General features: G+C 64.6%; 1 protein-coding gene across 1 annotated transcript; it reads right to left on the reverse strand.

The window, feature by feature from the left end:
• Nucleotides 1–793: 793 nt before the first annotated feature.
• GPSM1 (G protein signaling modulator 1) lies at nt 794–27,460 on the reverse strand. Its single transcript, XM_012445248.2, has 14 exons — nt 27,297–27,460; nt 24,762–24,983; nt 23,641–23,776; nt 22,747–22,889; nt 22,225–22,348; nt 21,844–21,959; nt 21,100–21,255; nt 20,038–20,146; nt 18,868–18,991; nt 10,364–10,434; nt 9,379–9,555; nt 4,426–4,582; nt 3,766–3,974; nt 794–2,316 (listed from the first exon to the last, which is right to left on the reverse strand). The coding sequence occupies exons 1-14, from the start codon at nt 27,458–27,460 to the stop codon at nt 2,110–2,112; spliced, it is 2,115 nt and encodes a 704-aa protein (XP_012300671.2). The 3' UTR covers nt 794–2,109.

The raw sequence follows: 27,460 nt of genomic DNA on the forward strand, positions 1-27,460 counted from the left end.
TGGGACCCCGGACCCCTTCAGGGGTGGAGGCGGCGATGGAGTCAGCCAGCACAGAGGGGCTGTGGCTGCCAACACGGCCAGATGGGCCGAGTCGAGGGGGAGCCTGACTGCTCAGCTCGGCTGTGTCTCCTGATGGGGCCCCCTGGGGGTGCTGCCTGCCACAGGCATCGCCCAGACAAGCCCCAAGACTGCCCATCTGCCTCCAGCTCCTCCATTGCACCTCAGAGCCCAGACCCTGAGCCCAGCCAGGTCAGGTCAGACTCCAGGGAAGGACCTCCCTCCTCTAACTGCAGGGTGGGTGGCAGCAGTGGGGCTGATGGGGCTGGGGGACGGGGGAGGGCTGCTGGAAGGCCACCCCCGGCAGCTCGGGCGTCAGCTCAGAGCATGCTTTGTCCCCCTAGGGTCCGGGGGCGTGAGGAGGCAGGTGCAGGGGTCAGTGGTGACAGCTGACAGCCACTTCACCCCTCTGCGCCCCAGCTGCCCCATGGTTAAATGCAGTGGGAACTCCATTTTTTTTTTTTTTTTTTTGAGATGGCGTCTCTGTTGCCAGGCTGGAGTGCAGTGGTGTGATCTCAGCTCATGACAACCTCCACCTCCCGGGTTCAAGCAGTTCTCCTGCCCCAGCCTCCCGAGTAGCTGGGACTACAGGTGCCCACCACCACGCCTGGCTAATTTGGGAATTCCATCTCTCTGAGGTCTCCGGGGCCCAGACAGTGGTGTCTGTGGACACTGTGCCCAGTGCAGCCTCTTACCCGGGCCAGGCCACCCATGGCACTAAGCCCACATGGCCACACTCATTTGGCCGACTTTATTTTTCAGGAAAAAACAGAAAAACAGATGTACCTTTTGGGTTGGAAAGGACCCATTGACAACGTGGCACAGACATGTGAGCAATAAATACACACGTACATTCAAGTATGCAGGGCGGTGCCGCGTCCGGGGGACCCTGTGTTTGGGCATCTGTCCCTGCCCTCGGGTGCGGCCCTGCCCCTCCAGAAGCAGGTCACCTTGTCGGGCCCAGGACTCCTCTCTTCCCCGGCCTGAGTGCGGGGCCTGGAGGACCCTCCTGGATGGAACTGCCAGCCCTAGGGAGTGCAGGGCCGTGGCAGGTCCCGTGGCACTCGGGAGGTGCCAAGGCTGGGTATGGACAGGGTCTTGAGCTCGGTGACCTGTGGGCCCCTCCTCATGGGGAGATAGCAGTGATGTCATCTCCCCCAGCTGGTGGGAGGAGGGGGTTCTCATCTGGGGGGTCTGCAGGGTTAAGCTGAGCAAAGCCTCCCCAGCGTCCACTGACCCCCCCACTCAGGTGAGGGTCACAGAGCCTGGTGCTGCCTCCCACCCTGACTGGGCACTGTTCCTGCTCCCAGCCAGCATCCCTAGGGCCAGGCCCTGCCCTGCTTCCTGGCTTGGGGTTTTGGAAGGTTGACGTTGATGGCCGGCCATTCCCTCTGTTCTGCAGACAGGCCCAACCCCCGTCGAGGCCTGGGCAGGGCCCTGGGACTCAGGTGGGGGGACCCTCAGGGCTGCCGCCGCAGCCTGGTCTGCCATGACTGGTCTAGGGGGGCCTTCTGTGGTCTCTGACCTCTTCCTCCTCCGGCTGGGGCAGGAGTGGGGAGACGGCTTGGAGGGAGCCCTGCCTGGGACGAAGCCGGAGAGGAGGAGCATGCCTGCTACAGGGCCGTCCGAGGGCCAGCTCTGGGGGGACAGAACACGGTGGCCCGGAGAAGAGGCTCAGAGACACCTTTGGGGAGGGTGGGGGAGACACCAGGGTTTCACATTTGGCAGGGCAGGGCAGAGTGGGAAGGGCTTGGGGGAGAGGGTGGAGGAGTCTGCACAGCACCGGGTTGGGGCCGATATGCCAAAGGCCCTGTCTGGCGTGTGGCGGGGGCAGGGGAGGAAGCTGAGAGCCATGGGGGCCCAGCCCAAGATGGAAGCATGCCCTCCCTCCATGGGCAGCTTGGCCTGAGCCTGCCACCCTGGGTCAGGGAGGCCATGGGGCTGCATGCCCAGTGCCTGTCCTCGGCGATGGCCTCGGGAGGTCGTGGCTGTGACTGTGAGCCCAGCATCCGGAAGTGGGGGCAGGATGGGCCTGGCGGTGGGCGCAGGGCCTTAGCTGGTACCAGGCTGGCACTGCTGCTGGGGCTCGGGCAGGTCACCTGCCCCCTGCTCCAGGCCCCCCGCGAGGTCCACCCGCTGCTCGTCCATGCGCTTGGCCTGCACCCTCTGGATGAGGCTGAAGAAGTCCTCGTCAGGCATGGTGGGGCCCCGGGGCAGCACGTCGGGCGGTGGGCAGCGCTGGTCATCGATCCTGGAGGACTGGGTGGACACACGCGCGGTTGGCGGCCTCACCCTCCCCAGGCCTGGTGGTCCGGGGGCTGGTGGGCAATGGCGGTTCCGGAGGGCCGGCGTGCACTGCTCACGGGCCTGTTCTGGGCCTCCCCGTGTCCACCCAGGAAATTGGCTCCAGGGCCTGCCTCGCGCTGGGGTCTTGTGCTGGGAGCCTGGACCCTAAGGCAGCTTCTGGAGGCCTCTCTCCCCCGACCCCCAGGAGCCCAGGGCAGGCCCACCCAGAAAAGCAGGTCCAATGGTTCCCATTGGGCGTGGGCACGCCAGGCCCAGGAGACAGTGGCCAGGGCGGCGTTGGAGGCCTGCTCCCCAGATCTGCTGATCCCCAGGGTCAGGTATGCGTGGCCGTCCCTCTGCCTGGCCCTGGAAGCTGGCATAGCCTGGGGCTGACCCAGCAGGCCTGGGGTCTCAGCTCCCAGAGCCTGAAGTGTGGGGCTCCCCAGGGTTCCCCCTTGGGTCAGGTGGCCGACCCCGTGGGCCTCGCCTGCTCCAGCGTGAAGGCCAGGGGGCCAAGGGGGCGTCTGGGCTTCTCTGAAGGACCTGGAGCGGGAGGGTCGGGAGCCGGCACAGGCATGCGTGCAAACGGGGGGCTCTGGGCCTCTTGGGTGGGGCTGGTTTGGAGATGGCTGGTTGGACGCCTGGCCCCGGGCCACGGTTTCCTCTCTGCTGTGGGGAGGACGGCAGACCTGGAAACTTGCTGGCTTGGTGCATGGGTGGGCCAAGCTGCCTCCACCCCCAGCTTGTTCCTGAGTCTACGGGCCCTGAAACCCTTCCCAGCAGTGGCTGCACCCCCCCCCCAGGGATGGCAAGACCCCCAGAGTTTGAGGCCCTGGTTGGGACAGCTTAGCTCAGCAGTCCCCAATCTGGCCGTACCTGGCTCACCCCCACACAGGTGGGGAGGGCACCCCCAGTGTGGCTGCCAGACTGGAACCCCAGCCCTGGCTCTGCCCTCTGGGGCTGGACCCTCTGCCCCTGCTGTCCACTGCATGGGTCCCTGGATGGTCCCTGCCCTTGTCCTGCCAGCCGGCCGGCAGCCCTGGGTCCCCCTGCCCTCCCCACTCTCGGGGTGTTTTCCCTGCTGGGTGTGGAGGTTGTGAAGGGATGGTGGGGAATACCTGAGGCCACCAGCGCCAGGACCTGTGACCACCCCAGTCCCCACCCTGAGTTCCTGTGCAGCAGGGCGGTGGCCCAGCCTGGGGGTGTCCTGGGGTTGCCTTCTGTGGGGATCTCTGGTCTCCCCAGCAGCCTGGGGCTCCCAGGAGTAGGGCTCCAGGCTCAGGCACCCCTGGTCATCTGGTGATACTGAGTCCCCTAAACCTGGCCTGAGATGGAGGAACCTCACCCTTCAGGACCCGTTCGCTGCCTCCACCACGGATGGCAAAGGGGCCGTGGGCCAAGGCCGCCCCGGCCGCAGCCCACCTGGTACTTGATGAGCATGTTGAAGAAGTCATCCTCCGGCTCCTGGGGCTCGCCGTGGCCTCGGAGGTGCCCCGCGTTGCTGTGGGTGATTCGCAGCCCCGGCAGGCTGCCCACGCTGGCCCGCTGGTCGTCCAGTCTGCGGCTCTGGGAGCTAGCGATGAGGTCGAAGAATTCCTCGGTCTGGGGTGAGGCAGTCACCGAGGTCTGAGCTGCGGGGGGCGCGGAGGGTGAGGCCTGGAACCCAGTGCGGGGTCAGGCCTGGGGCTCGGGCTGTGGCCACGGTGAGCGCTGACCTCTGAGCCCAGCCCAGCCCACGGTGCTCCGCTTGGCGTGGGCAGCTCTCGGCTGCTGCCCCTGCTGTGGCTCCCACGCCCACCTCTGGGGCTTTCAGGGGGTGACAGGAGGAGAATGCAGCTTCCCACACCCGCTCCAAGGCCGCTCGTGAGCCCTGACAGCATGTTCCGGAGGGCGGGCCGATTACACACTTCCTGGGATGCCGCATTTTGGAGGCTGGGAGGGTGCACCCGGTGACACTGGTGCTCTGCAGCTGGCCTGCTGGTCTGTCCCCTGAAAGCTCCTCCCTGGAAGCAGGATGGGAGCCCTGGTCCTGGCCCCTGCAGATGGGCCCAAGGGGAGGGCCCAGCCGAGTGGGACACTCACCGATCCTGTCCTCTAGGGTGGGGGCGGCCGTGGCCTCGGCAGCCCCAGCCGGGCCGTCTTCCAGGGGACAGCGCTGGTCATCCATACGGCTGCTCTGGAACTTGGTCAGCAGGTCAAAGAAGCACTCCTCGTCAGAGGATGGGGCCCTCGGGATGCTCTGGGGAGGCAGCGGGGTCACTGTGGCGGAAGTCCCACAGCACCCCCCCGCCCCCTCGCACAAGACTGGGGCTGCTTGCCGGGGCCACACACTTCTGAGACCCTGGCCGAGGTCAGGACCCGCACCTGCCCCTGGCCGGCTGTCCCTCCCCAGGACGTGCCACCCCCCGGCACCTGCCGACTCCCCTGGACTTCTCCCTTCCTGTGGCTGCCAGCCCGGTCCAGGCCTCTGTCGTCATCTGCCCACCCTCCCCAGACATCCTGGAAGCCTCCCTCGCCTCCTGCGCTGTGCCTGCCACGCCCTCTGTCGGTCCTGCCACCAGCTCCCTGCGTCCCTGCCGCACTTAGTCCTCACCGGCGTCTGCTGCATGAATGAACTTGGAAGGAATGGACCCCACCCGGGCCTCAGTCTACACATCCGAACAAGGGAGGCTGGAGGGTGTGTCTCCTGTGGCCACCTGAGGGGCCCAGCAGAAGCAGGTCCACCCGGTGACCCAGCCTCAGGGGGCCTGGTCGGGGCCCCGGGGCTGAGGGGTGGCTGTGATGGTTCCAAAGCCCTGTCCTCCTGCCCACCAGCGCTGGCACACACTGCCCGGCCCAGCCTGTCCATCTCACAGCTGGTGGCCTCTTCCAGCCCGCTCAGTGCTGGGCTCGCAGCTGAACGGAGTTAACAAAAGACACGATGTGGGCAGAGATGCCGCCTCCCGGGTGCCCGATGCTGCCTGGAACTCCTGACACCTGACCCCCAGCCCAGGAGACAGACAACTGTGGGACCAGCCCAGGGCACAGGAGAGTGAGGTCCAGAGACACGTGTGACCTACCCAAGGTCACCCTGGAGCAAAAAAGACCCCTGAGCTGAGCCGTGGGCCCGTGGGCAGCCCTGTTTTAGGAGAGACCCCACGGGGCTCCAGGAGTCACTCCCCAGCTGTCACGGTAGCTCCTGTCCCTGAGGCAGAGCCGGGGAGGGGGAGTTCTAGCACCCCCTTCTCCCTACAGGGCTCCGTCCTTCTGCGCTGGCTCGGGCCTGGGGCAACACCCCCCACTGCCCCCATTCCCCAGCCAGGAGGGTGGGGAGAACTGCCCCAGGCTGCGGGGAGGGCCGAAGGCACAGGGCCGGGGCTCTGGGAATTGCAGGTCCAGGCAGAGGGTGGCAGTGGGGAGCCACACAGGTAACTCCCAGGGAGGATGTGGCCTCCTGGTCTAAAAGGGACTTGCTCCCCGGCTGTGGTGACCTTGGGTACAGCTGCATCTGGCCCAAGCTGTGCTTCCCCCGGTGACCCGGGGCCCAGGTGAACTGAGCAAGGGCCCTCCTGGGAAAGACAGGACCCATCAGGGGCCATGTCTCAGGCGCCGTGGCAGAGCCCCTCCCAGGGTCCCATGCCGGGCAGCCCTTCCCTTCCCTGAGGCCGGCGCCACCTGTCCAGGGGCTAATGCATCCCTCACGTGGGCAGGGGTCCAGGACCATAGGTGCAAAACCGCAGCTGGTGTGGGGAGAGGCTCCAGACAGTTTGGAGCCCCTGAGGAGCAGGACCCTGGGCCCCAAGGCCAGCTGCCCCTGCATTTAGGTCCCAGTAGAACACGTCCAGGGGGACTTGGGGTCCCACCTCCCTGCTCTAACCTCTCCCTTATCCAAAGCCCTGGCTCCCTCCTTCCTGAAGCTCTCAGAGTTCTTCCTCAAGTCTGACTCCAGTCTCTCTTGCTTTAGTGCAAACCCAGTTTCTCCCACGGAGGAGGGAAACATACCCTGACCAGGTCCACCCGACCCGGCTTCACGGAGGCCCGTGTGCTCCCCCAGCCTCCCCCTGTCAAGAACCCAGGTACCCCAGACTCACACAGATCACAGGCTCTCTCCACAGCAGCAGGAGCCACGCTGGGTGCTTGGCCACACAGAGCCCAGGCAGGACCCAGGGTGCCCAGGGCCACCACCGCCCTGCCCAAAGTGCCAAGTGCTGCCCCGAGGCTGGGATGCCTGAGGCTTAAATAGGATCCTGCGCGAGGCTCAGCCCTCCTAGTACCGCCCCTTTCACTTGAGCGCATGCACACACTCGGGCTCACACACACACACTCACACGCAGGCTCACACGCGCGCACACACACACACGCTCCTGGGGAGTGTTTACTCCCCAGCGAGTGCAGCAGGGAGCCTCCCCCCACGCCTGTGGGCGGACATGCTGGAGGGCTGTGTGGGCGGACAGCCTGCCGAAGAGCCCTTTTTCCGATGACACCCGGGCCCCTGGGCCTCCCTCCGGAGGTAGGCCAGCTGGGGGGAAGCCACCTCTTTCTTCAGCCTGACTCTGGAGGCAGGTGCAGAGGAGCCGGGTGGGATGCTGTCCTCCTCATCTGGACTCTTCTGTTTGGGCCGGCCCTTCCTGCCCCACAGCCCTTGGTGGCTCCCCAGTGCCCTGGCTCGGGCCTCCCGGCCAGCTCAGCTCTACCCTGCTGCCTGCTGCCCCTCTGTCTCATTCCTGGCTGGATCCACATTGTCCCCAGCCTCTGAGGACAACCCTGCCCTGCCCCCTGCCCTCCACCCCAGGATGAGTTCTCTGGACCCCCAGACCACAGCCAGCTGTACCTGCTCAGACCCCAAAGCCCCGAATGCGCTGGCTGCCAGGCCCCTGCGCTGTCTGGGCACAGGGTGTGGAGGGGCAAGGACTGGCTGGTCAACAAGAGCAACGGCACAGCGTCAGCATCAGCTGCACTTGACAGACGAGGACCTCAGCTCAGAGGTGAACACCCTCCCCTGAGGACCCCAGCAGGGGGGGAAGGGGCCCACCCGGCCCAGGGGTGTGTCCCCCACCCACCCACGCAGGCTACCACTAGGGCGCAGATGGCCCTTACTCGGGGGTACCCAAGGCCCTGACCTCAGGAAGGCCAGTGGGGTTCAGGTCAGCAGAGAACCAGGAGGCCCTGGCACGTCCTCACAGAGCCGGGGACCCCGTCTGTCTGGTGCCAGGATCTTGGCTGTCCCAGGCATCCTGCCCTTCGGTGGCCCAGGGGAGCAGGACCTGAGACAGGTGGGGGCTCCTTGGCCAAGGCCTCCAGAGTGCTGGGCCAGGCAGCCAGACACCTGGAACTGTGTCCCGCGGCCCCACCAGCCCAGGTCCAGGGCAGTTTACTGGGGGCGCATGAGGCGAGCCCAAAGCCTCTGCTTCCTACAAAGCCACCTGCCCCTGAGGCTGGCTGACTCTGGCCTGTCCCACACACAGTGCCAGTCTCCCTCTCCTTCCTTGGCGGCCCAGATATGACGGGCAGGGCTAGCTGTGGACAGGGCAGGTGCCTGGGTCCCAGTCTTGCTCCTCCCCCCAGTCCCAGGGAGGCTGGGGGGCCACTGGGACCCCTGGGAAGGCCTGACCAGGTGCTCCCTGGGATGAACCCAGCCCAGAGGGTCGGGCAGTGCTGGGGTAGAATGAGGGGAAGGTAGGCTGCGCTCTGCTGGTGGGAAGGACGGGCATCCCGGCCTGGCACCCACGCCCTCTGCAGGTTGGAGCCACAGGGGGACTGTTTCAGACTCATTTCTAGTGTTTTGGACCCAGCTGCCCTGCTCGGGGGAGCTCCGGGATGACTTCTGAACCCAGACTTGGCCCGTCTGTGTCCCTGAATGCCAACTGGCTCCCCTGTGGCTGGAGAGGCCCCCGGACAGCGGACACCTGGCAGCAGTCAGAGCCCTGGCCTGTCCCCCGTCCCCCCACCGTCCCCAAGCCTGACCCCTGTCTGTCTGTCTGTCTGTCCCGAATCCATCCCCCACCGCTGTGTGCTGCAGCAATGCAGGGGCTCCTGGCTAGCCCTGAGGACTTGGGGTGGCCCCTAGGCTGCACTGCTGATGTTTGCTGGGCTCTGACCCTCTGCCCCCCTAAAGCCTCCAATGCAGCTCAACTCATGACCCTGAGCCTGGGTGGGGCAGGGCGGGGTGGGGCCTCCCAGCCCCTGACCAGGAGGAGCCCTGGGTGGACCCAGCCCCTTGCTGTCCCCTCACCAAGGGCTCTGCAACCGTGCACAGAGCTGCATTCCCTCCACAAGCCCACTGGCCATCGGTCCTGCCCTGGCCCCACCAGACTTGGAGAATCCCCAGCACCACGGCCTGGCTGGGGCTGCAGCAGCTGGCGTCTCCACCCCAGGACCTGACCGTGGGCGTGGCTTGGGGGCTTCCCCCCTGCCCCTTGGGTGCCCCACAGGCCCCTCTGCTCAGGGACCCCGCCAGGTATCAGAGACCCCGGGATTCCCCCAGGGATGGCGTTGGCTTCGTCCACCTCTCTGGGGCCCTGCTAGGGTACAGGCTTGACCTCTGGCCAGAGCCTCCAAGAGCCGCCTCAGGAAGGGGTACCCCATCAGGACATCTGTGCAGCCTGGCTCTCACAGTGGAGGCAGCCATTCCCTTTCAGGGACACGCTCCTGCGACCAGCAGATGGGTCCGGAGGATCCCAACAAGGGAGGGTGGGGGCTGGGGTCAGAGAGAGAGGCCACCTGAAGACTGGGAAGAGCCAGCCCCCAACTGGTGAACAAGAGGGAAACTGAGGCCCAAAGAGAGACAGGGCTTTCCATGCAGAAGAGCCCAGGGCAGTCCCCGGGAGGCTCCTTGGTGGCCCGGGCCTGAGGCAGGTGCACCCACAATGCTAAGCCTGCTGCCCTGCATGGAGCCCCACCAGGGTCCCGGGACAGCCCCGCGCCAAGTGCGCTGGGGAGGGACCCCTGCCTCCCGGAGTGCCCGGGCCTGGCCTGGCCCCGCTGGCTGCCAGTGGAGTTGGGGCCCGGTTGCCAAGCTCGCCTCTCTCGGCCTGGCTCTGCCGTCGGGGCACCTACCGTGCGTGGCACCTGCACCTGCACGTCGGCGCTGTCCAGCGGGGAGTGGCTGCCCTCCCGTGGCCTCCTCTCAGCGTCAGCGCCTTCCTGGTACTTCCTGCTCCTCACAGGGAGGGGGAGTGAGTCCCTGCTGGGCCCCCGCCAGTCCCCCGAGTGCTGGCTGTCTCCATTCTGCTCCTGGGGAGGGGTAAGGCTGTGGGTATCCTGGGCAATTATGAACCCATGTCCCCTCCCAGGACCCTGAAGGGAAGGCCAGGCCACCTCCATTTCATGGACACACACAGTAGGTGCTCAGTCTGCAGGGAAGCGGAGAGGCCTGGGGCTGTGGGCCCTTGGCTGGGGCTGGGAGAGGATGGAGAGTGGCATGAGGGCCAGTGGCCTCCACCGAATGTCAGCTGGCTTACACCAGCAATGACAGTGACCGTGGGCGTCCTCCGGCCTTGTCCCCACAGCAGAGCCCTGACGGCCATCCACAACTGACCACATGGCACACCAGAGGAACCAGAGGCTCAGAGAGGTGAGGCTGCTGCCCCAGGTCACACAGCACCCGCCGCTGGCTGGCACAGAGCCAGCCGGGCAGCCCCTGAATCTGTCCATCTGGGTTTTCTGAACTCCAGCTGGCGTCTGCACCTGGAGCAGCTGTCCCCACTTTGGGTGCAGAGTCCAAGAGGGCAGAAAGCAGGCAGGAGTGGGTGTCCCTGTGTGTGGATTCTGGGGGATGCAGTCACTTAGAGGCTGGGTGGGGCATGGGGGCCCAAAATGTGTGAGGACCACGCCTCGCCCAGGGCACAGCTGGCCAGAGGCTGAGGGACGTGGGGGAGCAGGTGGCAGATGGGCCCATGCAGGGCCTCAGGCCGAGGAGGGCACATTTATCTCCCAGCAGACAGGGGCTGAGGTGGGTGGCGGTGGTTCGGCCTCATTAACCCCGATGCCCATGCTCTGGCTGCGGCTGTGCTGACATCGGTCCCCTGTGTCCCCAGCTCACCCTCTCCAGGGGGAGTCTCAGCAGGTCCCAGGGCTCCGTGCTCAGCCTCTGCGTCCTCTTGGGTCTGGCCCCTGAAGACAGAGGGGCCCGGTCAGTCAGGGCCACCCTGGCACCTCGCATCAGCTGGGCCAGGCCAGGGTCTCTGGGGGGCCAAGGACCAGCCTGGCCATGGCTTTCTGACCGCTTTGCCGTGGGGCCTTCCCTGGGCTCCTGTCCATCCCTCCTGGCCCTGCACTCACCCTTCTGGCCATGTGTCCACCCAAGGAACCCCCATCTCCTCTGCCACAGTGGGGTGGGGAGGCACAGCCATCTGAACCAACGCTGGCCAGCTTCGGACTCAGTGGAGCCACCAGTGCCTGTCCTGGAGCCCCCGGACAGCCCCACAGCCAGACCCACCTCCAAGCCTATCCCAGCACGGCCCTGGCAGAGGCAGGTGCTCAGCCCTGAGGGGCCCGACAGGATTCGGGAGTCTGGGAGAGTGGATATTATCCCCGAGCACTTGCGGGGCCCAGGTCCAAGGCAGAACAGACCTGGCAGACCAGAAATGAGGCGGCAAACAGAAAACAGGGGTGGAATCCAGGATGTGGAGAACGACCCCAACCAGGTAAGACGCCCTGTTGGGGAAGCCTGAGGACCTGTAGGAGGGGCTTGATGGCCTGTGGGAGGGACTTGATGACAGGGCTGAGAGCCAGGGTCTGTTGGGGAAGCCTGAAGTCCTGTGGGAGGGGCTTGATGACATGGCTGAGAGCCAGGGTCTGTTGGGGAAGCCTGAAGTCCTGTGGGAGGGGCTTGATGGCCTGTGGGAGGGGCTTGATGACTTGACTGAGAGCCAGGGTCTGTTGGGGAAGCCTGAAGTCCTGTGGGAGGGGCTTGATGACATGGCTGAGAGCCAGGGTCTGTTGGGGAAGCCTGAAGTCCTGTGGGAGGGGCTTGATGACATGGCTGAGAGCCAGGGTCTGTTGGGGAAGCCTGAAGTCCTGTGGGAGGGGCTTGATGGCCTGTGGGAGGGGCTTGATGACATGACTGAGAGCCAGGGTATGTGGGCACTTCCCTGAGGAGGAGATGGAATGGGTGGGGATGTGGCCGCTACGGAAAAGGCAGCAGAACATTCCAGGCAAATGGGATGACGGCAGAACGAGGCTGACACTGAGGACCCTGTCTCTGCTGTCCCTACTCAGGGCACATCTCCAGGGAGCCTCTTGCAGCTGGGAAGACCCTGGCTCTCTTCCCGTCTTGCCCACAGCCCCCAACCCCCCATGCCCACCCTTACCGTCTTCCTGGGAACCAAGCATCCCTCCACCCACAGGCACATGGGACGCGAGCTGTGCCCAGGACCCCGCACACAGTGTGTGTGTGTCGGAGGGCAGGGACAGAGCCAACCCTGGCGTGAGCGGGTGCTGTGAGAATCCCGTCCTGGCTCCTCCAGACCAGCAGACTTGGCTCTATTATTGCGCCTTGGAGCTCAGTACCCTCCTCATCAGACTGGGCCAGCAGGGATGGGCCGGGCAATTCCCCTCTGCTCTCATCCCCTCAGGGGCTCGGGTCCTAAATCGAAGCTGCTTGGTGGCCGCCCGTACCAGGCAGATGTCGGGGGCAGGCCCCAACACCCACCTACCCTATCCAGGCCCCACTGCATCAGGGGGCACAGCCACCAGGGCCGGGGCACTCGTCAGAGTCAGTAGCATGAATGTCCTGGCAGGGCGCTGGGGCCTCAGGTGCACCCAGACCCCACCGTTAGCCCTGGGTTCTGGGCCCGCCAGGGAACACAGCGTCCATAAAGGGAGGGAGCCGGCCCAGGTGGGCAGTCACTCAGCCACTTCCAGCACCTGGCCCACACACAGCCCCTCCCAGCCTCACTCACAGCACTGGGTCACTCAGCCAGCATACCCTGCCCCGGGCTCATCAGCGCCCTAATTTAAATACGAACTGGGCCCTGATTTAAATATGAGCCTGGCCCCGACCACAAGGGAGGAGGAAATGCAGCAGTGCCAGGGTCTCTGAGGGTCCCCCTTATAGGCCATGCTGCAGGCAAGTACAGGCCGGGGCTTGCTGGGGGACCGCAGTCTGAGCATCGTGCCTCCACCTCCCATGAGGAAGGATGGCAGTGATGAGGGTTTGCTGGGGGCTTCAGACGGCCAAGAAGGCACCTGGTGGGAGCCCCTGGCCTGGCTGTTAGCACCCCTTCCCGAGCCTGTCCATGTGACCCGTTAAAAAGGTGAGCATCCTAAACACGGCTGGGGGAAGTGGACAGGAGCAGAGGGAGCCAAGGACTTGGGGGCCCAGGCTGGTCCTCTGCCTCCAGCTTGCTGGCTCCAGACCAGCCCACAACGAATGTCTAGGGCTTCCTGAGAGCCGGGCAGGGATTCCGAGTGTGGGCTGTGTGCTTCCCTGTCCCGGCTCCGAGGACACGCCCTGAGTTGCTCTCCAGTGGCCTGGGATGGAAGCATCTGGAGCCGGAGGCACACCTGGGGCCATCAGGGGCCTGAGCAGGAGGATGCCGGGACCTGAGGCCGTCCACGCCTCCTCCCGCTCCCAACACCAACGTGTGGGTAACCCCCCACATAGGCACCGAGGAATGAGAGCTAAGCAGACCCTGGCACAGTTAGGGCTTGAGGAATATCTCACTTTATAGTGTTACTACTCAGCAATTTCCTTTTATATAATCCTTTATATAATCATATATTAGTTTATAGGATTAGGGCTTAAAGAATCCCTTTATATAATTCTCTCTATATAATCATATAATAGTTGATAGTATGAGTGCCTAAAGAATATTTCCCTACATATATATATATATAATTATATCTTGGTTCATAATCGGAGGAATGCCTAGAGTGGACACAGTGCAGAGCATGAATTAAGGAATAAGCAGCTTATAATCGGAGGAATGCCTAGAGCAGACACAGTGCAGAGCATGATTTAAGGGAAAAATAGTTACACCAGGACAAGAATCCATGGCCCAGGCGGCAGCGTTCAGTATCGTAAAGATACCCGCTGTGTGGCAGGCTTGGGGCGAGAGCCACTCCTCCTGATAAAGGAGTTGTAGGACCCTGCTCCAGTTCTTGTGGAAGGCTGCCCTCAGACCGGCAATCCACCTTGGTGACTGAACTTTATCAGCTCTTGCTACGGTGCTGCTTGAAAAGCATCTTCCCATAGAACTCATTGGAAGCTGCCAGCAGGTGGCGGTAACCCTGACAGCTCTGTCACTGCTATGTGACTTAAAGCATCCTCCTGTAAATCTTCTTAGAAGTAGTTTGCCCATAGACAGAAGTATTGCACACTGCACCCTCTTCACCGCGCATGGCCCACCTTCAAGCCTCGGTGACCTAATGGGGGTGGACCCCTTACTGCACACGGCCCTCGCCTTCGTGAGAAAGGGCCCCTTGCTGCGCACCGTCCACCTCCTGGCCTAGGTGACCTAATGGGGTTGGACCCCATGTTTTATTGCTCACGACCCTATCACAATCCTTAAAGATGACTTCACTCACTGCCCTGCCCCCTAACCTATACACAATAAATACTCATGGTTCTGGACATTCGGGGCCTCGCCTGACTCCGCTTATAGGTGGTGTGGCCCCCCGAGCCCAGCTGCATTTTTCTTGTACTTCTGTGTCCTGTCTTTTTATTTCCCAGATCCTGCGCCTCAGCACAGCATAAGGCTCACCCCACGACCCTGTGGGCACTCAGCCCTACATCGGGCTCCCAACGTGCCCTACACCAACGCCCCGAGCAGGGCTCCCGTCCCCACTCTGTGGCCACAGTGGTCTACGGGACTGGGGTTTGCTCCGGCACATTCAGGCTCGGCCGGGCACTGAGGTGGGGCCGTCCCAGCATCGGATGGTGCAGCCTGAAAGGGACGAATGGGGCTGGAGTTGGCGTCCTGTTCTCTGAGGGGCTGCCTGCTGCCCACCCCCACCCAGATTAGCAGGGCAGCTCTGAGGATAGTTCCCTACCCCGTGCAGTTCGGGGCCTGCTCCCACACCATGGAAATGACAGAGGGGGCACATCTGTGCCAGGGTGGGCCCTTTGGTACTTACCATACCCAGCAAGAGCCCCGCTCCATCTCCCAGCATGCACGCCTGAGGGTCTGGCTCTCCCTCTGCCACCCCCCTCTGCCATGGGGGCCTGACTCAGTTTCCCCACTGCATGCTCTGGGTCCTGGGCCCAGCCTGGCTGCTTCTGCCAGGCCTGGCCCTCCACCAGGACGCTGCATGGATGGGCCCAGGCTGCAGCAGTGGCTGAAATGCCCTTCTGACACAGCCTGCGTCTGGCTCTGGGATGGGCACCCTCATCGCCAGGCACGGACGGCGGGCGGAAGGCTCGCTGCACCCGGCTCAATGCCCCCTCTGTCTGCAGAGTCGGCTGAGGTGTTGAGTCTGAGCCCACGCCCTTGGCTGAGCTGCCCAGACAAGGTGCCCTCAGGCCTGGGGGGGCTTGGCTTCCTGTCTCTCCCACCTACGAGGCAACGTTCGGAAACTTCTCCCAGCACCGGCCCATGGCCACCTGGCGCTGACCGTCATGCTGTCGTCCTCATTTCTGTCCTCGCCCAGCTCCAGACGTTTATGTGCCGTGGCCAACACCAGCCCACCGAGCCTCTCGCTCACCCTGGCCCTGCCTGACCCCTCAGAGCAGCACCCGCCCCGCTGGCTTGGCTCAGACCTTAGCAACCCCGATTTTCAGCTGCTCCCCTCAACGTTCCTTCATGCCCTCCTCTGGTCTGAGATCCAGGCAGTCCTCGCCTCACTGCAGCCGGATCACCTGCCCCTCACTGCCTGCTGCCCCAGCCACGTCCCTAAGTCCATGCAGGGACTGAGGAGGGGAGTGGTAAGGGCTGGCCAGGCCTTGCTCCTCTGCTGGGTCCTGAGGATTCCACCCCACTGGACAGAGACTTCACACAAGGGCCCGCGAGGCCTCCCTCCTTCGGCCAAGGCCCTCTCCTTGCTCCGTCAGCTCCGGGTCTCCCCCGCCCCTCCACCCACCGGGCTGGCCCCTGCCTCCGGGCCTTTGCACAGGCTGCTCCCGCTGCCCGGATGCTGTTCCTCCGTCTTAGCTCGAGACTCACTTCTCTCCAGTTCTACTCATTGCTGGAACATCATCATTAAAGCCCTAACTCCTCATGGGATGGTGTTAGCAGGTCCTGAGGTTTACACGAGGTCGTGAGGGTGGAGCGCCCATAATGACTAGTAGCCTCAGGAGAAGCCACCAGCATTCTCGAGCTCCCCCTTCTTCCCTTGTCTCTCTGCTATGTGAGGACACAGCAGGAAAGCACCATCTGCCAGCCAGGAAGAGGACCCTGACCAGTGCCCCAGCACCCAGCACCCCGACCCTGGCCTTGTGGGCTCCAGAGCTGTGAGGAGGCAACGTCTGCTGCCGCCCCGGCCCGCGGTGCATTGTGAGGGCAGTCAGGATGGATGGTCATGTCCCAAAGCCCACCTGGCTACTGCAGCCCGCCCCCCACGTTCCTATCCACACCTCCCCTCTGGGGCTTTTCTTCCTGCCACGGTCCTCCCTGCGGCTCGCTCCTGGGCTGCCCGTTCCTCGCCTAGCGGATGCTGGACGCGGCTCAGTGGTCTTGGTGCTAGTGAGGGCCCCAGCAGTGCTTGGCACACGGCAGAGGCCTGGTGACCAAGCAGCAGGCATTTACTGTGGACCTGATGCGTGCCGGGCCCTGTGTACCATTTCCCACGCACTGTCCCCTCTGAGCCCTCCTAGGTGTGTGGACAGAGGGTGCATCCTCTGTCTCTATGGATGCCCAAGGGCCACTGGGCTGCTGGAACGGGAGGATGGCGCTGCAACCACGCCTGCTGTGCCCACCCAGGGCCCGAGCTAACAGGCTTATGGGCTCTCACCCCTGCTAAGCTCTGTTCCTAGCACTACTGGTGGGCCCCTTCCCCAGATGGGGACACTGAGGCACAAGTGGGTCACGTCGCTTCATCAGATGGCCAGGGCCGGAGCCCACAGCCTAAAGTCAGGCACATCCCTGACCCCGAGGCCACCCACTGGGACGTTCAGGGAACTTCTTCCAGGTAGGCTGGTGGTATCCTTCCCCGGGAACTCCTGTGTACAGAACTGCTGCTCCGAGCTCGGGATGCCCTGGGCAGGGCCCAGAGACTGTGGAACACTGTCAGCAGGGCCAAGGGCAGTCACACACCTTGTGGGACAGGCAGGGCCCAGGGGACCCGCCGAGGGCAGGGGGTGGCCCTGCAGGGCTCAGGGACGGCGTCCTCCTCCTAACATGCCAGTCAAGCTGCCCAAACCAAGAATGGCAGCAGAGCCTCGGAGCCTCCGTATCCTGCCCCGCATCCTCGCTGGGATGGGGGGTGGGGCAGCCCAGGAGCAAGTGTGGGAGGCCGGGGCCTGTGCCCTCTGGCCAGGGAGGTGGGGACTGTGAGCTGTCAGGGTCTCACAGAGGCCACATACCCAGAGGAGCTGGACAGGGCCAGCGGCTGGCAGGGAGGTGCCCCCCCAGTCACACTTCTGGGGCCTCTCTGCTGGGTGGGGGACTCGCAGAGGGCGATGAGATTAACACGCTGCCTGAGCCCCGCCAAGGCTCTTCGTACTCCAGCCGCACACAAGTCTCCCTGTGTTTATCAACTTGACACCAAACCCACCGGCTTCTGCCACGCCCACCGGCCACGCCCACCATAGCAACGCCCCGCCCCGCCCCGCCCCCTAGGGTGAAGCCCCTCCCCCGACGACTTCCTCCTTCCCGCCCCCGCCCCGCCCCGCCCACAGCCGGCTGGGCAGTGCCCTCCTGTACCCCCAGCCCCCGCCTCCCCCATCCGCACGGCCAGGCTCTAGAGCGGCTCTGCACCCCACTGCCCTCCACCCCGCGCTCCGCACCTGCCGAGTGGGGAGGCTGCGTGGGTCCTTCCGTGGCGCCCCGACCCGCAGGGCCAAGTCTCCCGGCCTCAAGGCCTTGCCCCTGCCAGGCTCACCTGAGAGGGGGTCCCCCGCCCCCCCCCCGCCCCGGCCACCCAGACTCTAGGGGTGCAGCCGGTCTCCCGCAGCGGCGTCGGGGCTGCGGCCCCAGCCAGGAAGCAGGGCTGCCCTGGGCGGGGAGGAGGACCCTTCCCCAGCCCTGGGGGAGGAGGCATAGCCGGCTGGAAGGTGTCCCGCACAGAGGAGCCAGGGAGGGACAGAAGCTGCTTTGTCCCAGCGTCCTCCCACTCCGGCCCCCCTTTTCCTTGGCTCCGAGAAAGAAAACGTCAGGAGGACCCGGATCCTTTCCAGAGCTGGGCCCAGCCCTGCCCTAATTGCTGCTGGGGTCCCAGATGGTGGTAGTGCTGGGTCAGGGACACGGGAGGGGCACTAGAGATCTCGGCAGAGCTCCCCACCCCTAGAAAACCCAGGCCATGTGTAGATACAGGCCTGGACATCCTGGGGGGCACATTCCAGCCCATCCTCCACCCACCCACTGCCATTGGTCACAGCACGCTGTCCCACAGGCTCGCTGAGGACCCCAGAGCTCTGCTTCTTCCTCTGTCCTCAGCCTCTGTGGTGGCTGACATGCACCCCCAATTTTCCAGGAGAGGTCATCGTCAGAAACCCATGAGCATCATCAAAAATCAGGGGGACAGCTGGGCATGGTGGCCCGCACCTATAATCCCAGCACTTTGGGAGGCCAAGATGGGAGGATCGCTTGAGGCTGGGAGTTTGACACCAGCCTGGGCAACATAGTGAGATCCTACCTATGTAAAAACATTTAATTATTAAAAATAAAATAAGAAAAAAAAACTGCAGAGACCCAGTGCCATCTCCAGGACTGGCATCCCCAGCCTGGTCCTCAACAGGCCTGGGGGCCCCAGGTGTGTTCTGGACAGCAGACATCCCTTCTCAGGGTCTGGGGCTCAACTCCTGGCAAACTCAAGACCCTCAGGGGTGATGGACATGGGCGGGGTGGCTGGCTTCCCCAGGCCTGCCCCTCATCCTCCTGCCAGCTGCCTCAGGAAGTCAGCCCAACATGGCACCACCCCATCACTTCTTAGTGTATTTGCTTTACAGGGGCATGTGCTGTCGTGTGTCTGCAGCGCTGCTGACCTGCGTGGGATACCAGCGGCCCAGGAACGGGGTCACCCTGTGGCCTCGCCTGGCCTTGGGCCTTGCCTGATTACGGCCCCAGGCACATGGGGCTCCCCCAGCCCAGCCCAGCCCTCTGGCCTCCCATCAGCTCTCCCCGACCCTGGTATTAGGATAGACGCTCTCCCTACACCGAGTGCTCCAGGGGCAGCTAGGGTGGGGGCCCTGGAGCAGCCACCTCCCATCCTTCTGCCAGCAGCCCAGCGGCACCACTCAGGATGCAGGTGGGAGGGGCTCAGGGTGAATTTCAGGCCTGTGCTGTCCCTGAGGCCAGGAAGAACTGGCTTGCAAGGGGCATTTTCTGGCAGCTGCCCCCTCAGCCATGCTGGCCCTGCCTCTATCCCACCCCTCCCCAGCTCCCCATCCAGTCAGTGCCTGTGACCCCCACAACCCTGGAGCGAGACCCCCACAACCCTAGAACTCACCCTGGGCCTCATAGCCAGCCAGGTCAGGCTTCTCCGAGGCTGCTGGGCTGCTCAGGCGGCTGAGTACCAGCTGCAGCTGTGCCACGTTCATGCGGGCCGTGAGCTCCCCGTGGCGGTCCCCAATCTGTGGTGAGCGAAGCGGGAGGCAGAGTGGGCAGGTGTGGCTGGGGGCCCTGCTTCGGGCTCCAGGGGGACGTCGATGGCCCTCAGCACACCGTTCCTGACCTTCTGGGTGGCCTGAACCTGTCACTGACCCCTGGGCCTCTGAAGGAACCAGTACTCACTGTGGCCCCTGAGGTGGAGTCTGGGGGTCTGTCCCTGGGTGAGGTGGACCCACAGGTGCTCAACAACCCCGAGTCCCACCCAAGAGATGCTTGGGGTCCCGGGCGGCCGGCCCTGTGCCCTCCAGTGGGCAAGAGCCCTGGCCCTGCCCATTGCACCTCTCTCAGCTGCTGCCTTGGAGTCTTCGTGGGGGACCCTCCCAGGAACATCCACATTGCTTGGGAACCAACAGTTTGCTTAAGTGGAAGAGGGGGTGGCACGGGGAGGGGGGGAATGTCACGCAGAGCCCTGGAGGGCCCTGGAGGCTGTGGCCTGCACTCAGAGGGACTTGGGGGCTGCCTGCGGGCGGCCAGTAAATAAACTCTCCAGACGAGGCCTTAGCTGGCCTTCCTGTGCCTGCCCCTCTCCACCCTCACCTGGGTGCCTGCAGGCCTCCCCACCCGGCTGCCTCCTACCCGGGCTGTGGGTCGGCAGGGGCTGGCACCGTCGTTAGCATGGACAGACTCCGGGTGTGCAAAGGGCGGTGGCGTGGGAGTGTAAGGACAGGCCAGGAACTGGGAGGCCCAGAGTTCACCCGTGACGTCCCGCCCTGATGTCACAGGGTGGGAGGGTGCCGGTGGGCAGAGCCCAGATACCCTGTGCAACCTCTCCAAGGAGGAGACACAGCTGCCCAGGAAGGCACCAGCTGGGGGGCTGCAGGAAAAATCCCTGGGTGCAGTAGACAAGTCACCAGCAGGTGTTCAAAGGACCTGGTGGCCGGGCAGCTGCAATGGGTCTGGAAGGATGGGGGTGATCCAGGCATGCGAAGGCTCGATCGGGGCGGAGCAGACCAGCCCGTCTGGAGTGGGCTGGACGGTGCCCGGGGACTCTGGTGGTAGGCTGGCTTACCTCCTGGGAGATATGCAGGTGCTTCTTGGCGAAGGTCAGGGCCTGTGCCGGGCGCCCCATGGACACGTAGGCATTCCCTAGGCTCCAGCATGCCCGGCCCTCGCCCACTCTGCCAGAGAGGGAGACCACGTCCATACCTGCCCTCTCCAGGCCTGCCCCCAGCCCTGGCCGCAGCCCCTGGTGGTCAGGGCCTCAGCATGACCCTAGCTTTGAGGGTCATCGGGGGCCCCCAGCCAGGACCTCCCACAAATTCTGCCACCTTCAAGAAGCCCCAGTCAGCTCCGCCTTTTCCCTTCCCATTAAAAGGTTTGGTGCACAGAACCGGGCAGCCCGGCCTATGGCAGCCTCTGCCTTCCAAGCAGTTTCTGGGCCCTGGGACTCACTCGCCCCCTGGCGGCCAGTGAGCCTCCGCCCCTGCACTCCCTCTACCCCTAGAGGCACCCCCAAGTCACGGGGTAGGGGGGTTGTTTTTATATTGGAAGGAAATGCATCTAACAGGAATCTGACCATTTTCAAGTGGATGATTCAGTGGCATTTTGTTCATTCGCGCTGTGTAACTGGCACCTCTGTCTGTTCCAGAACATTCTCATCACCACCCCACAAGGGAAAACCCTGGGCTGCTTTTAAGCCTCCAGGTAGGGCAGCCTTTCAGAAGACCCCTCCTCTCTGCTGCCTGTGAAAGGCCACAGGCCCGTGGCTCTGAGTCCCTTGTTCTGGCCACCACCCACCCCAGACTTGCACACAGGACGGTGCTTAGGGGCCTGTGGTTTGCCGGCTTGTCTCTCTACAGAGAGTGATATTTATATACATACACGGGTGGTGCGGGGCAACAGGGTGGCGAATTGAGTGATGGGAGGGGGACCCCACCCCCTTGTGCCAGCGGTCAGCAGCTGGCCCAGTGTCCACACTATCTGGCTCCATCTCCACGGCGGCATTGGCCCGCCCGGGTCGCACCATGGTCAGTGACACAGCAGGGGATGGGCCCAGGCCATCTGTCCCGGGCCACGGTAATTCAGCCTGTGGGCTGGGCCGGGTCTGCCCACTGCGCCTGCGCCCGCTCACCTGTCGGCCAGCTCCTGGGCGATGAGCAGGTGCCGCAGGTGGTACTCGGCCGCGCGCTCGTAGTCCTGCAGCAGCGTGTAGGTGTTGCCCAGGCTGTAGCAGGCCTGCGCCTCCACCGCCTGGTCCCGGAGTTGCCGGGCCAGCTGCAGCGTCTTCCTGCGCAGAGTGACAGGTCAGCCTCCGGGGAGGAGGGTTCCAGGGTGAGGAGGGGTGGAAGGAAAGAATGGGGACCCAGCCTGCCGGTGGTCCCCTGTCCCGGAATCCCACTGGGGCTCCTCTGGGGTCAGGCTCATCCCCATCCGCAAATAGCCACAGAGCCTGACTGCTTGCCCAGGTGGACAAGGGTCCTGCCAGGCTCTGGCAAGTCGCCTGACCACCCTGAGATGCCACTCCTCCCCGGAGGACCCGGGTCTGCTGTGCCCACTGCTCGGGCTGAGATGGGGTTAAGGTTAGGGCTGGGTCCAGGACCCAGTGCTGACAGCCAGGCTCCACCTGGCAGGCACTGCTCTGTGGCTCAGGCCAGGGGGCAGATGGCCCGGACCTCCCACAGGCCGTCTCCTCCGCGCCCGCCTCCCCACAAGCTTTGTCCGTCTGCCCTTCCCGGGGCAGCCTAGAACCCCACCTTGGCTTCTGGAGAGGGGAAGGAAGGGGAGGCAGTCAGACTCCTGCCTTGGGGGGGCACCTCTTTGGCCTGGCACCCAGCCCCCCGGCCTGCTGCCTCCTGGGGGTGTGGGGGCCACCTACTTGTAGTACTCAGCGGCCACGTCGAAGCGCCCCAGGAAGACGTGGGCGTTCCCCAGGTTGCTGTAGGCCCTCCTCTCGGCCGCCTTGTCTCCAAACTCCTTAGCAATGGCCAGGCGCTGCGGAGACAGATCCAAGGCCAGGCGGTCACGGAGCAGCCCTGGGGCCTGACATGGGTGGACAGGTGCCGCCTCCCTGCTCGGGCGGCCAGCCAGATGTCTGTGAGTCCGGGGCAGCAGCCAGGAGCCTCAGAACCAAGTGCAGATGAGGCCAGGGCTCGGTAGGGGGTGCCACTGCCCAGCCACCCCCCCCACCCTGCTTTCAGGGACCACCAGGGGGTGGCCCAGCCCTGCCCCTGCAGCAGCCCGGCCCGGCCCGGCTCACCTCCTTGTGGAAGGTCGTGGCCTCCGTGAAGTTCCCCAGCAAATAGTGGGTGTTGCCTAGGTTGCCGTAGGCCCTGCCCTGTGCCGCGCGGTCACCCAGCTCCTTCACCAGGGACAGGTTCCTCCTGGGGGCCAAGTGCCTCTGAGCCACGGTCTTCCCGGCCCAGGTCCTCACCCACCCCAGGCTAGAAGAGCTGAGCAGCAGCCTCCAGACAGCCTCAGGGCCACGCCCCGGAAACAGGGTGGCTAGGGTGGGCTCCAGTGTCCTCTAGCTCTGAGGGACCCCAGTCCCTGACAGGGGCAAGCTTGGGGTAGGGAGCCTACGACTGAGAAGGTGGGGCTGGGTGGACCTGGCTGCTATAGCCCTGGGGCTGCTGGGAGGTGTGGGGCTGGGTGGACCTGGCTGGTATTGCCCTGGGGCTGCTGGGAGGTGTGGGGCTGGGGCCGGGGGTCTGGCAGTGTCTGTGGAACCCAGAAATTCACAGACCAGCCCCGGTCCCCGGGCCGGCCCTGCCCCACTCACTCGTAGAACTCGGAGGCCTTGCGCAGCGTCTCTCGGACGTCGGGGGGCAGGTGCCCGGGGTCCTGAGCGGCGTTCCAGGACAGCTGCTTGCCCTTGGCGTGGTACACGTTCCCGATGTTATAGAGGGCCCTCGCCTCCCCGACCTGTGTGCGGCATGGAGCGTTGGGGCGTGCCTCCACGGCCCCCCACGGGATGAGCAGAGCCAGCCAGCCGGCGTCCTCACTGTCCCGACGCCCCACGGCGAGGGGGCTCCCACTGAGTCACAGACTCTAAGGCGGGGGTGGAGCCCTGAGGATGGGACACCGGGGAAGCCAGGCTCCGCCCTTCCTCGCCAGCCCTCCTCCTCTGCCAGTTGATGTGGCCAGGACCGCAGGTCCTCAGCTCTGTCCTCTGATGCTGGAGGCTGAGAGCTCCAGCTAGGACCAGATGCTGCGGTCTCGAGCCCACTCAGCCACCTCCAGCTGCTCAATGGGGGGGCAAGTCACATGCTCCAAGCCTCGGTTTTCTCGCCTCACAGGGCCACGGAGGGAGGTTGGCAGAGCCTGTCTCGGATCCAGCACAAGCGCTGTCACCACGACCATCGAGCTCAGCCTCCCGCCACCGCAGCCCAGAGCACTCCCTGCCTCCTGCGGGGCCCCTCGGGGAGTGACTGGGGTGTGGACGGCAGAGCTGAGGGCGGAAGACGGGGGCCTGGGCTGCAGTGTCAGCAGGTGCTGGGTGGGCCATTTTGGGGGCCCACACTCTCCCACGTCACGTGGGGTCTAGGGGACCGGCTTCCCTGTCATCCCTCCCATGAGGAGCTGGATGAGTGGCATGTGACCCGCCTGCCCCCACCCCGGATCTGGACGCCGGCGGGGCAGGGTTGGGAGGCGCCAGCCCCGGACCAGCACCCACCTTGTCTCCCTGCTCTTGGGCAATGCTGAGGTGCCGCTGGCAGCAGACGGCAGCCTCGTCAAAGCGTCCCAGGACCTTGAGCGTATTACCCAGGTTTCCGCTGGCCTTGGCCTCCCCCATGCGGTCACCGATAGTCCTGGACAACAGGGAGGAGTGACAGGGGCCGGGCTGAGGACTGGGCAGGCCCCTGGGCCTGGGGGAGGGGGAGGCTGAGCATGGGGTGGGCAGCTGGGCCTCAGGGGCCAGCCTAGGATAGACAGGAGCCTACATCCCCTGAGGCGAGGCCGGGTAAGTGAGGACTCGGGTAGCCCCAGGTGTGGGCTCTGCAGGGCCGGGTCTGGGGGACAGGCTCCTGCCCACCGTCACAGGGCTGCAGAGGTGCCTGGGCCTGGGGCAGGGGGGCTGGGGTCTGCAGCTGGTAGGGTCTGGGGGGACTGACGGTGGACTAACTTCCTGCTAACTGATTCAGAGGACACTTGCTGCGTGGCCACCGGCCCCGGACACTGGGCTGGGTGCTGGAGAGCCCGTGTGAGCTCACTGGCCAGTGCGGGAGGGTTGCTCCGAGAAGCTCTGCCCTGCTGAGAGGTCAGGGCAGCTGCAGGCTGAGGAGGAGGGCACTGGGCAGGGCCGAGGAGAGGGAAGAGTGCTCCTGGGAGGCGTGGACTGGCGGCTGGACCCAACTGGAGACCCCAAGGGGCGGTGGGGAGCAGAGAGCGGGTCAGGGAGACTGGAGGGGGTGGCATGGGCAGGAAGGAGGCTATGAGTGGGAGCTTGGGGTCAGGGGGAGCAGGGATGGCCCTCACTGAGCACAGGACCACACTTCACTGAGCAGCGGCTGGGAGTGCGCTGGGGGCTGGGGCCAGGGGAAGGGTTATAGACAGGCCACGCACAGTCACGTGTGCTCACACACAGCACTCGGGTCACAGCCTAGGTGCTCAGCGCAGACACACAGACCTACTCACACTTGCCCGCTGAAACAGCCCCTGCAGAAGCCCTGGAGCCCTGGCCGCCCTCCAGGTGAGGGCGTCCCTGCTGCGTTCCCTTACACCCTGCTCGCCCGTCCCCTCCTCAAACTTTAACTGGCAGGAAGCGTCCGCCCACCAGCAGGGCCGCCCACTCACTGCGCCAGCAGGAGGTCATGCTTGTGGTACTCCAGCGCCCGGCCGTGCTCCTTCAGGTAGAAGTAGGCGTTGCCCAGCTGGCTGTAGATGGCACTCAGTGTCTTCAGGTCCTCGGTGCCCACCTGCACGGCAGCCTCAAAGAAGGCCACGCCCGCCTTGAAGTCGCCCGCCTTGCACAGACGCTCACCCTCCAGTGCCAGCTCCAGGCACGATGCCTCCATCCTGTGCCGAGGTACTTGGTGTCAGGGCTCACCCCTGGCAAGGTCGCCTGGGGCCTGAGTGCCTTCGTGGGTTCACCACAGGTGACGCCCCTGGGTGGGCTGGGGCCCCCGCCACATCTGTGCTCACACAGCTGAGTGTCTTTTTGGGACAGGCTGGGAAGCAGGTGTGGGGCCCGAGGCACCCCACCTGGCACTCCTCTGCCAGCACCTCCTGTCTGCCCCTCGCATGGCCAAGGTCAGGAACACCACTGGGGCAAAGGTGTAAGTCTGTGACCCTGGCAAGACCCTTAGGCCCAGGGGCCGGTGCTGGAGGGGGCGTGGCCCAACACCCTGCCTTCACCCAAATCCCAGCGGTATGGGCTGCAGGGGCCAGGCGCCCCTGCCATCCTCCCGAGCGATCATGGCTGCTGGGAGAGGCCCCCCAATTCCCACCAGGAACAACTGAGGCTCCCAGATGGTGTGGGGGTGCTGAGGAAGGCCACATGGGGGTCAGGAGGGGTGGGGAGCTGATCTCAGCCCCTTCCCACTCTGCATCCTTTGGAGGACCCTCCACCCCCCAGCTCTCCCAGCCAGGGCCTGGGGATTCAGTCAGCCTCCAAGCCTCCAGGGGAGACAGGTGGGGGTGGTGATGGGGGTGGGCGGGGCTGGGAGGTGTGCTGAGGGTTAGCCAGTCCCAGCCCCTCTCCTCCTGGTCCCCGACCCCGACCCCGTTGTTCCCGCACACTGCCCGCCTGGCCCAGCGCTGCTGTGGGAAGATGCGGATGGTGGCCGTCCCAAGGCAAACTGCCCCATGAGCTGCGCCCAACCCCAAGGGCCCAGGCCCCCTTCTGAACAGCAATGTCCTGGCTGGCCCTGGTCCCCCACCTTCAGGCAGGGACTTCAGAGAAGAAGCCCCTCACCTTGGGCCCTGCACACCCCCAAGGACCGTGTGCGTCAGCTGCCACCCTAGCTCTGCTCACCGAGGGACCCCACCCTGGGCCTTGGGGAGCTGCCCTCAGCATTCAGCTGCCGGGGAGGGGTGTGGGGTCCCTCCGTGGCTGCCTGGCTCTGCATCTCCCTGCTGCCTGCCCTGGGCTGGATGTGACCCTGGGCCGGGTGTCCTCCTCCATCCTACTCTCACAGGTCACGTGGGCCTCAAGCTGCTGCCCAGCCCTGGGGTGGAGGGTTCTGGGGGGCGGGCACAGCCAGCAGATGCCATGGGGTGCCCAGTGTGAGCAGGCGGGCCCCCATCTGCAGGGTGCCCTCGAGGGTCAGAGGGTGAGAGGCACAAGACTCAGCAACCAGGCAGCCTGGGGGCCCCAGGAGGCGACAGAACAGAAGGGAGCCCCGGAGAGGACATGATTTCAGAGACGCGGGCAAAGGGCCCCCCCGCTGCTTGTGGCCAGCGCCGTCCTTCCTGTTTGCTTTCCATTGCTTTTATCTTTCATTTTTAAAACTTATCTCACTATTATTATTTTTACAGAGACAGGGTCTTGCTCTGTCGCCCAGGCTAGAGTGCAGTGGTGTGATCTCGGCCAGACCTCCATCTCCTAGGGTCAAGCCATCTTCCTGCCTCAGCCTCCCGAGTATTGGGACTGCAGGTTTGCACCACCACCATGCAACTCCTTTTTTTTTTACACTCAAGACTTGCCATCCAGTAACTTTTTTTTTTTTTTTTGGTAGAGACGGAGGTCTCGTTATGTTGTCCAGGCTGGTCTTGAACACCGTGCCTCCAGCAATCCTTTCTCCTCAGGGCCAGGGCCTCCCACCCACTACCTGCCAGGCTTCTCAAAGCCACCTTACCCATCCCTCTGGGAATAACCGTCCGGATGCCACGTGGGTCACAGGAGCCCACAGTCGCCATGGCAACCAGCCAAGCCCCCAGCGCCGCTCACGCGGCTTCTTAATTGAGGCCCGCTTGCCCCGCCCAGCCGCTTGCCAAGTGGTCTCACTCGGCTGACTGCCCCTCCTCCAGGCAACGTCGGAGGAGAGGGGCTTCAGGCCTGAGGCCTGGGTGTTGGCAGAGCCCAGACGCTGCTGCTCTGCAGATCTGATTATGGGAGCTGCCTCCCACCTCCCTCCCAGCCGGAGACGTGGCATCCAAGGCTCAAGGCAATGAGGTTTCTGGCCTCGGAAAGACCTGGGCCTTAAGGTCGGGGAGGGGAGGGTGCACTGAGGGGCTCTGTCATTCTGCACCTCCAATCTGGGATCCAGGCAGCGCAGCCAGCCACCCTCAGCTGCACCAGTTGGGGTACCCCCTCCACACATCCCAAGACGGCCTCCAACCACGCCCTGGCACCCACACGCGTGTGCCCGCCCGCTGCTGCCCGCGCACCTCTTTCTCTGAAGGTTTCGCATCTTCTGGACGTAGAGCCATAGCTCCAGGCCCACGGGCAGCAGCAGCGGGCGGGGGCGGGGGGCGCCATACACCACCTTGCACACCGCCTTCTCTGCCAAGCTCAGGGCCAGAGGCGGGCCCTCCACGGTGGCAGATGGCAT

Source organism: Aotus nancymaae, unplaced genomic scaffold (genome assembly GCF_030222135.1).
Source record: "Aotus nancymaae isolate 86718 unplaced genomic scaffold, 86718_ANA_hifiasm-v0.15.2.pri h1tg000063l, whole genome shotgun sequence".
Classification (NCBI taxonomy): domain Eukaryota; kingdom Metazoa; phylum Chordata; class Mammalia; order Primates; family Aotidae; genus Aotus; species Aotus nancymaae.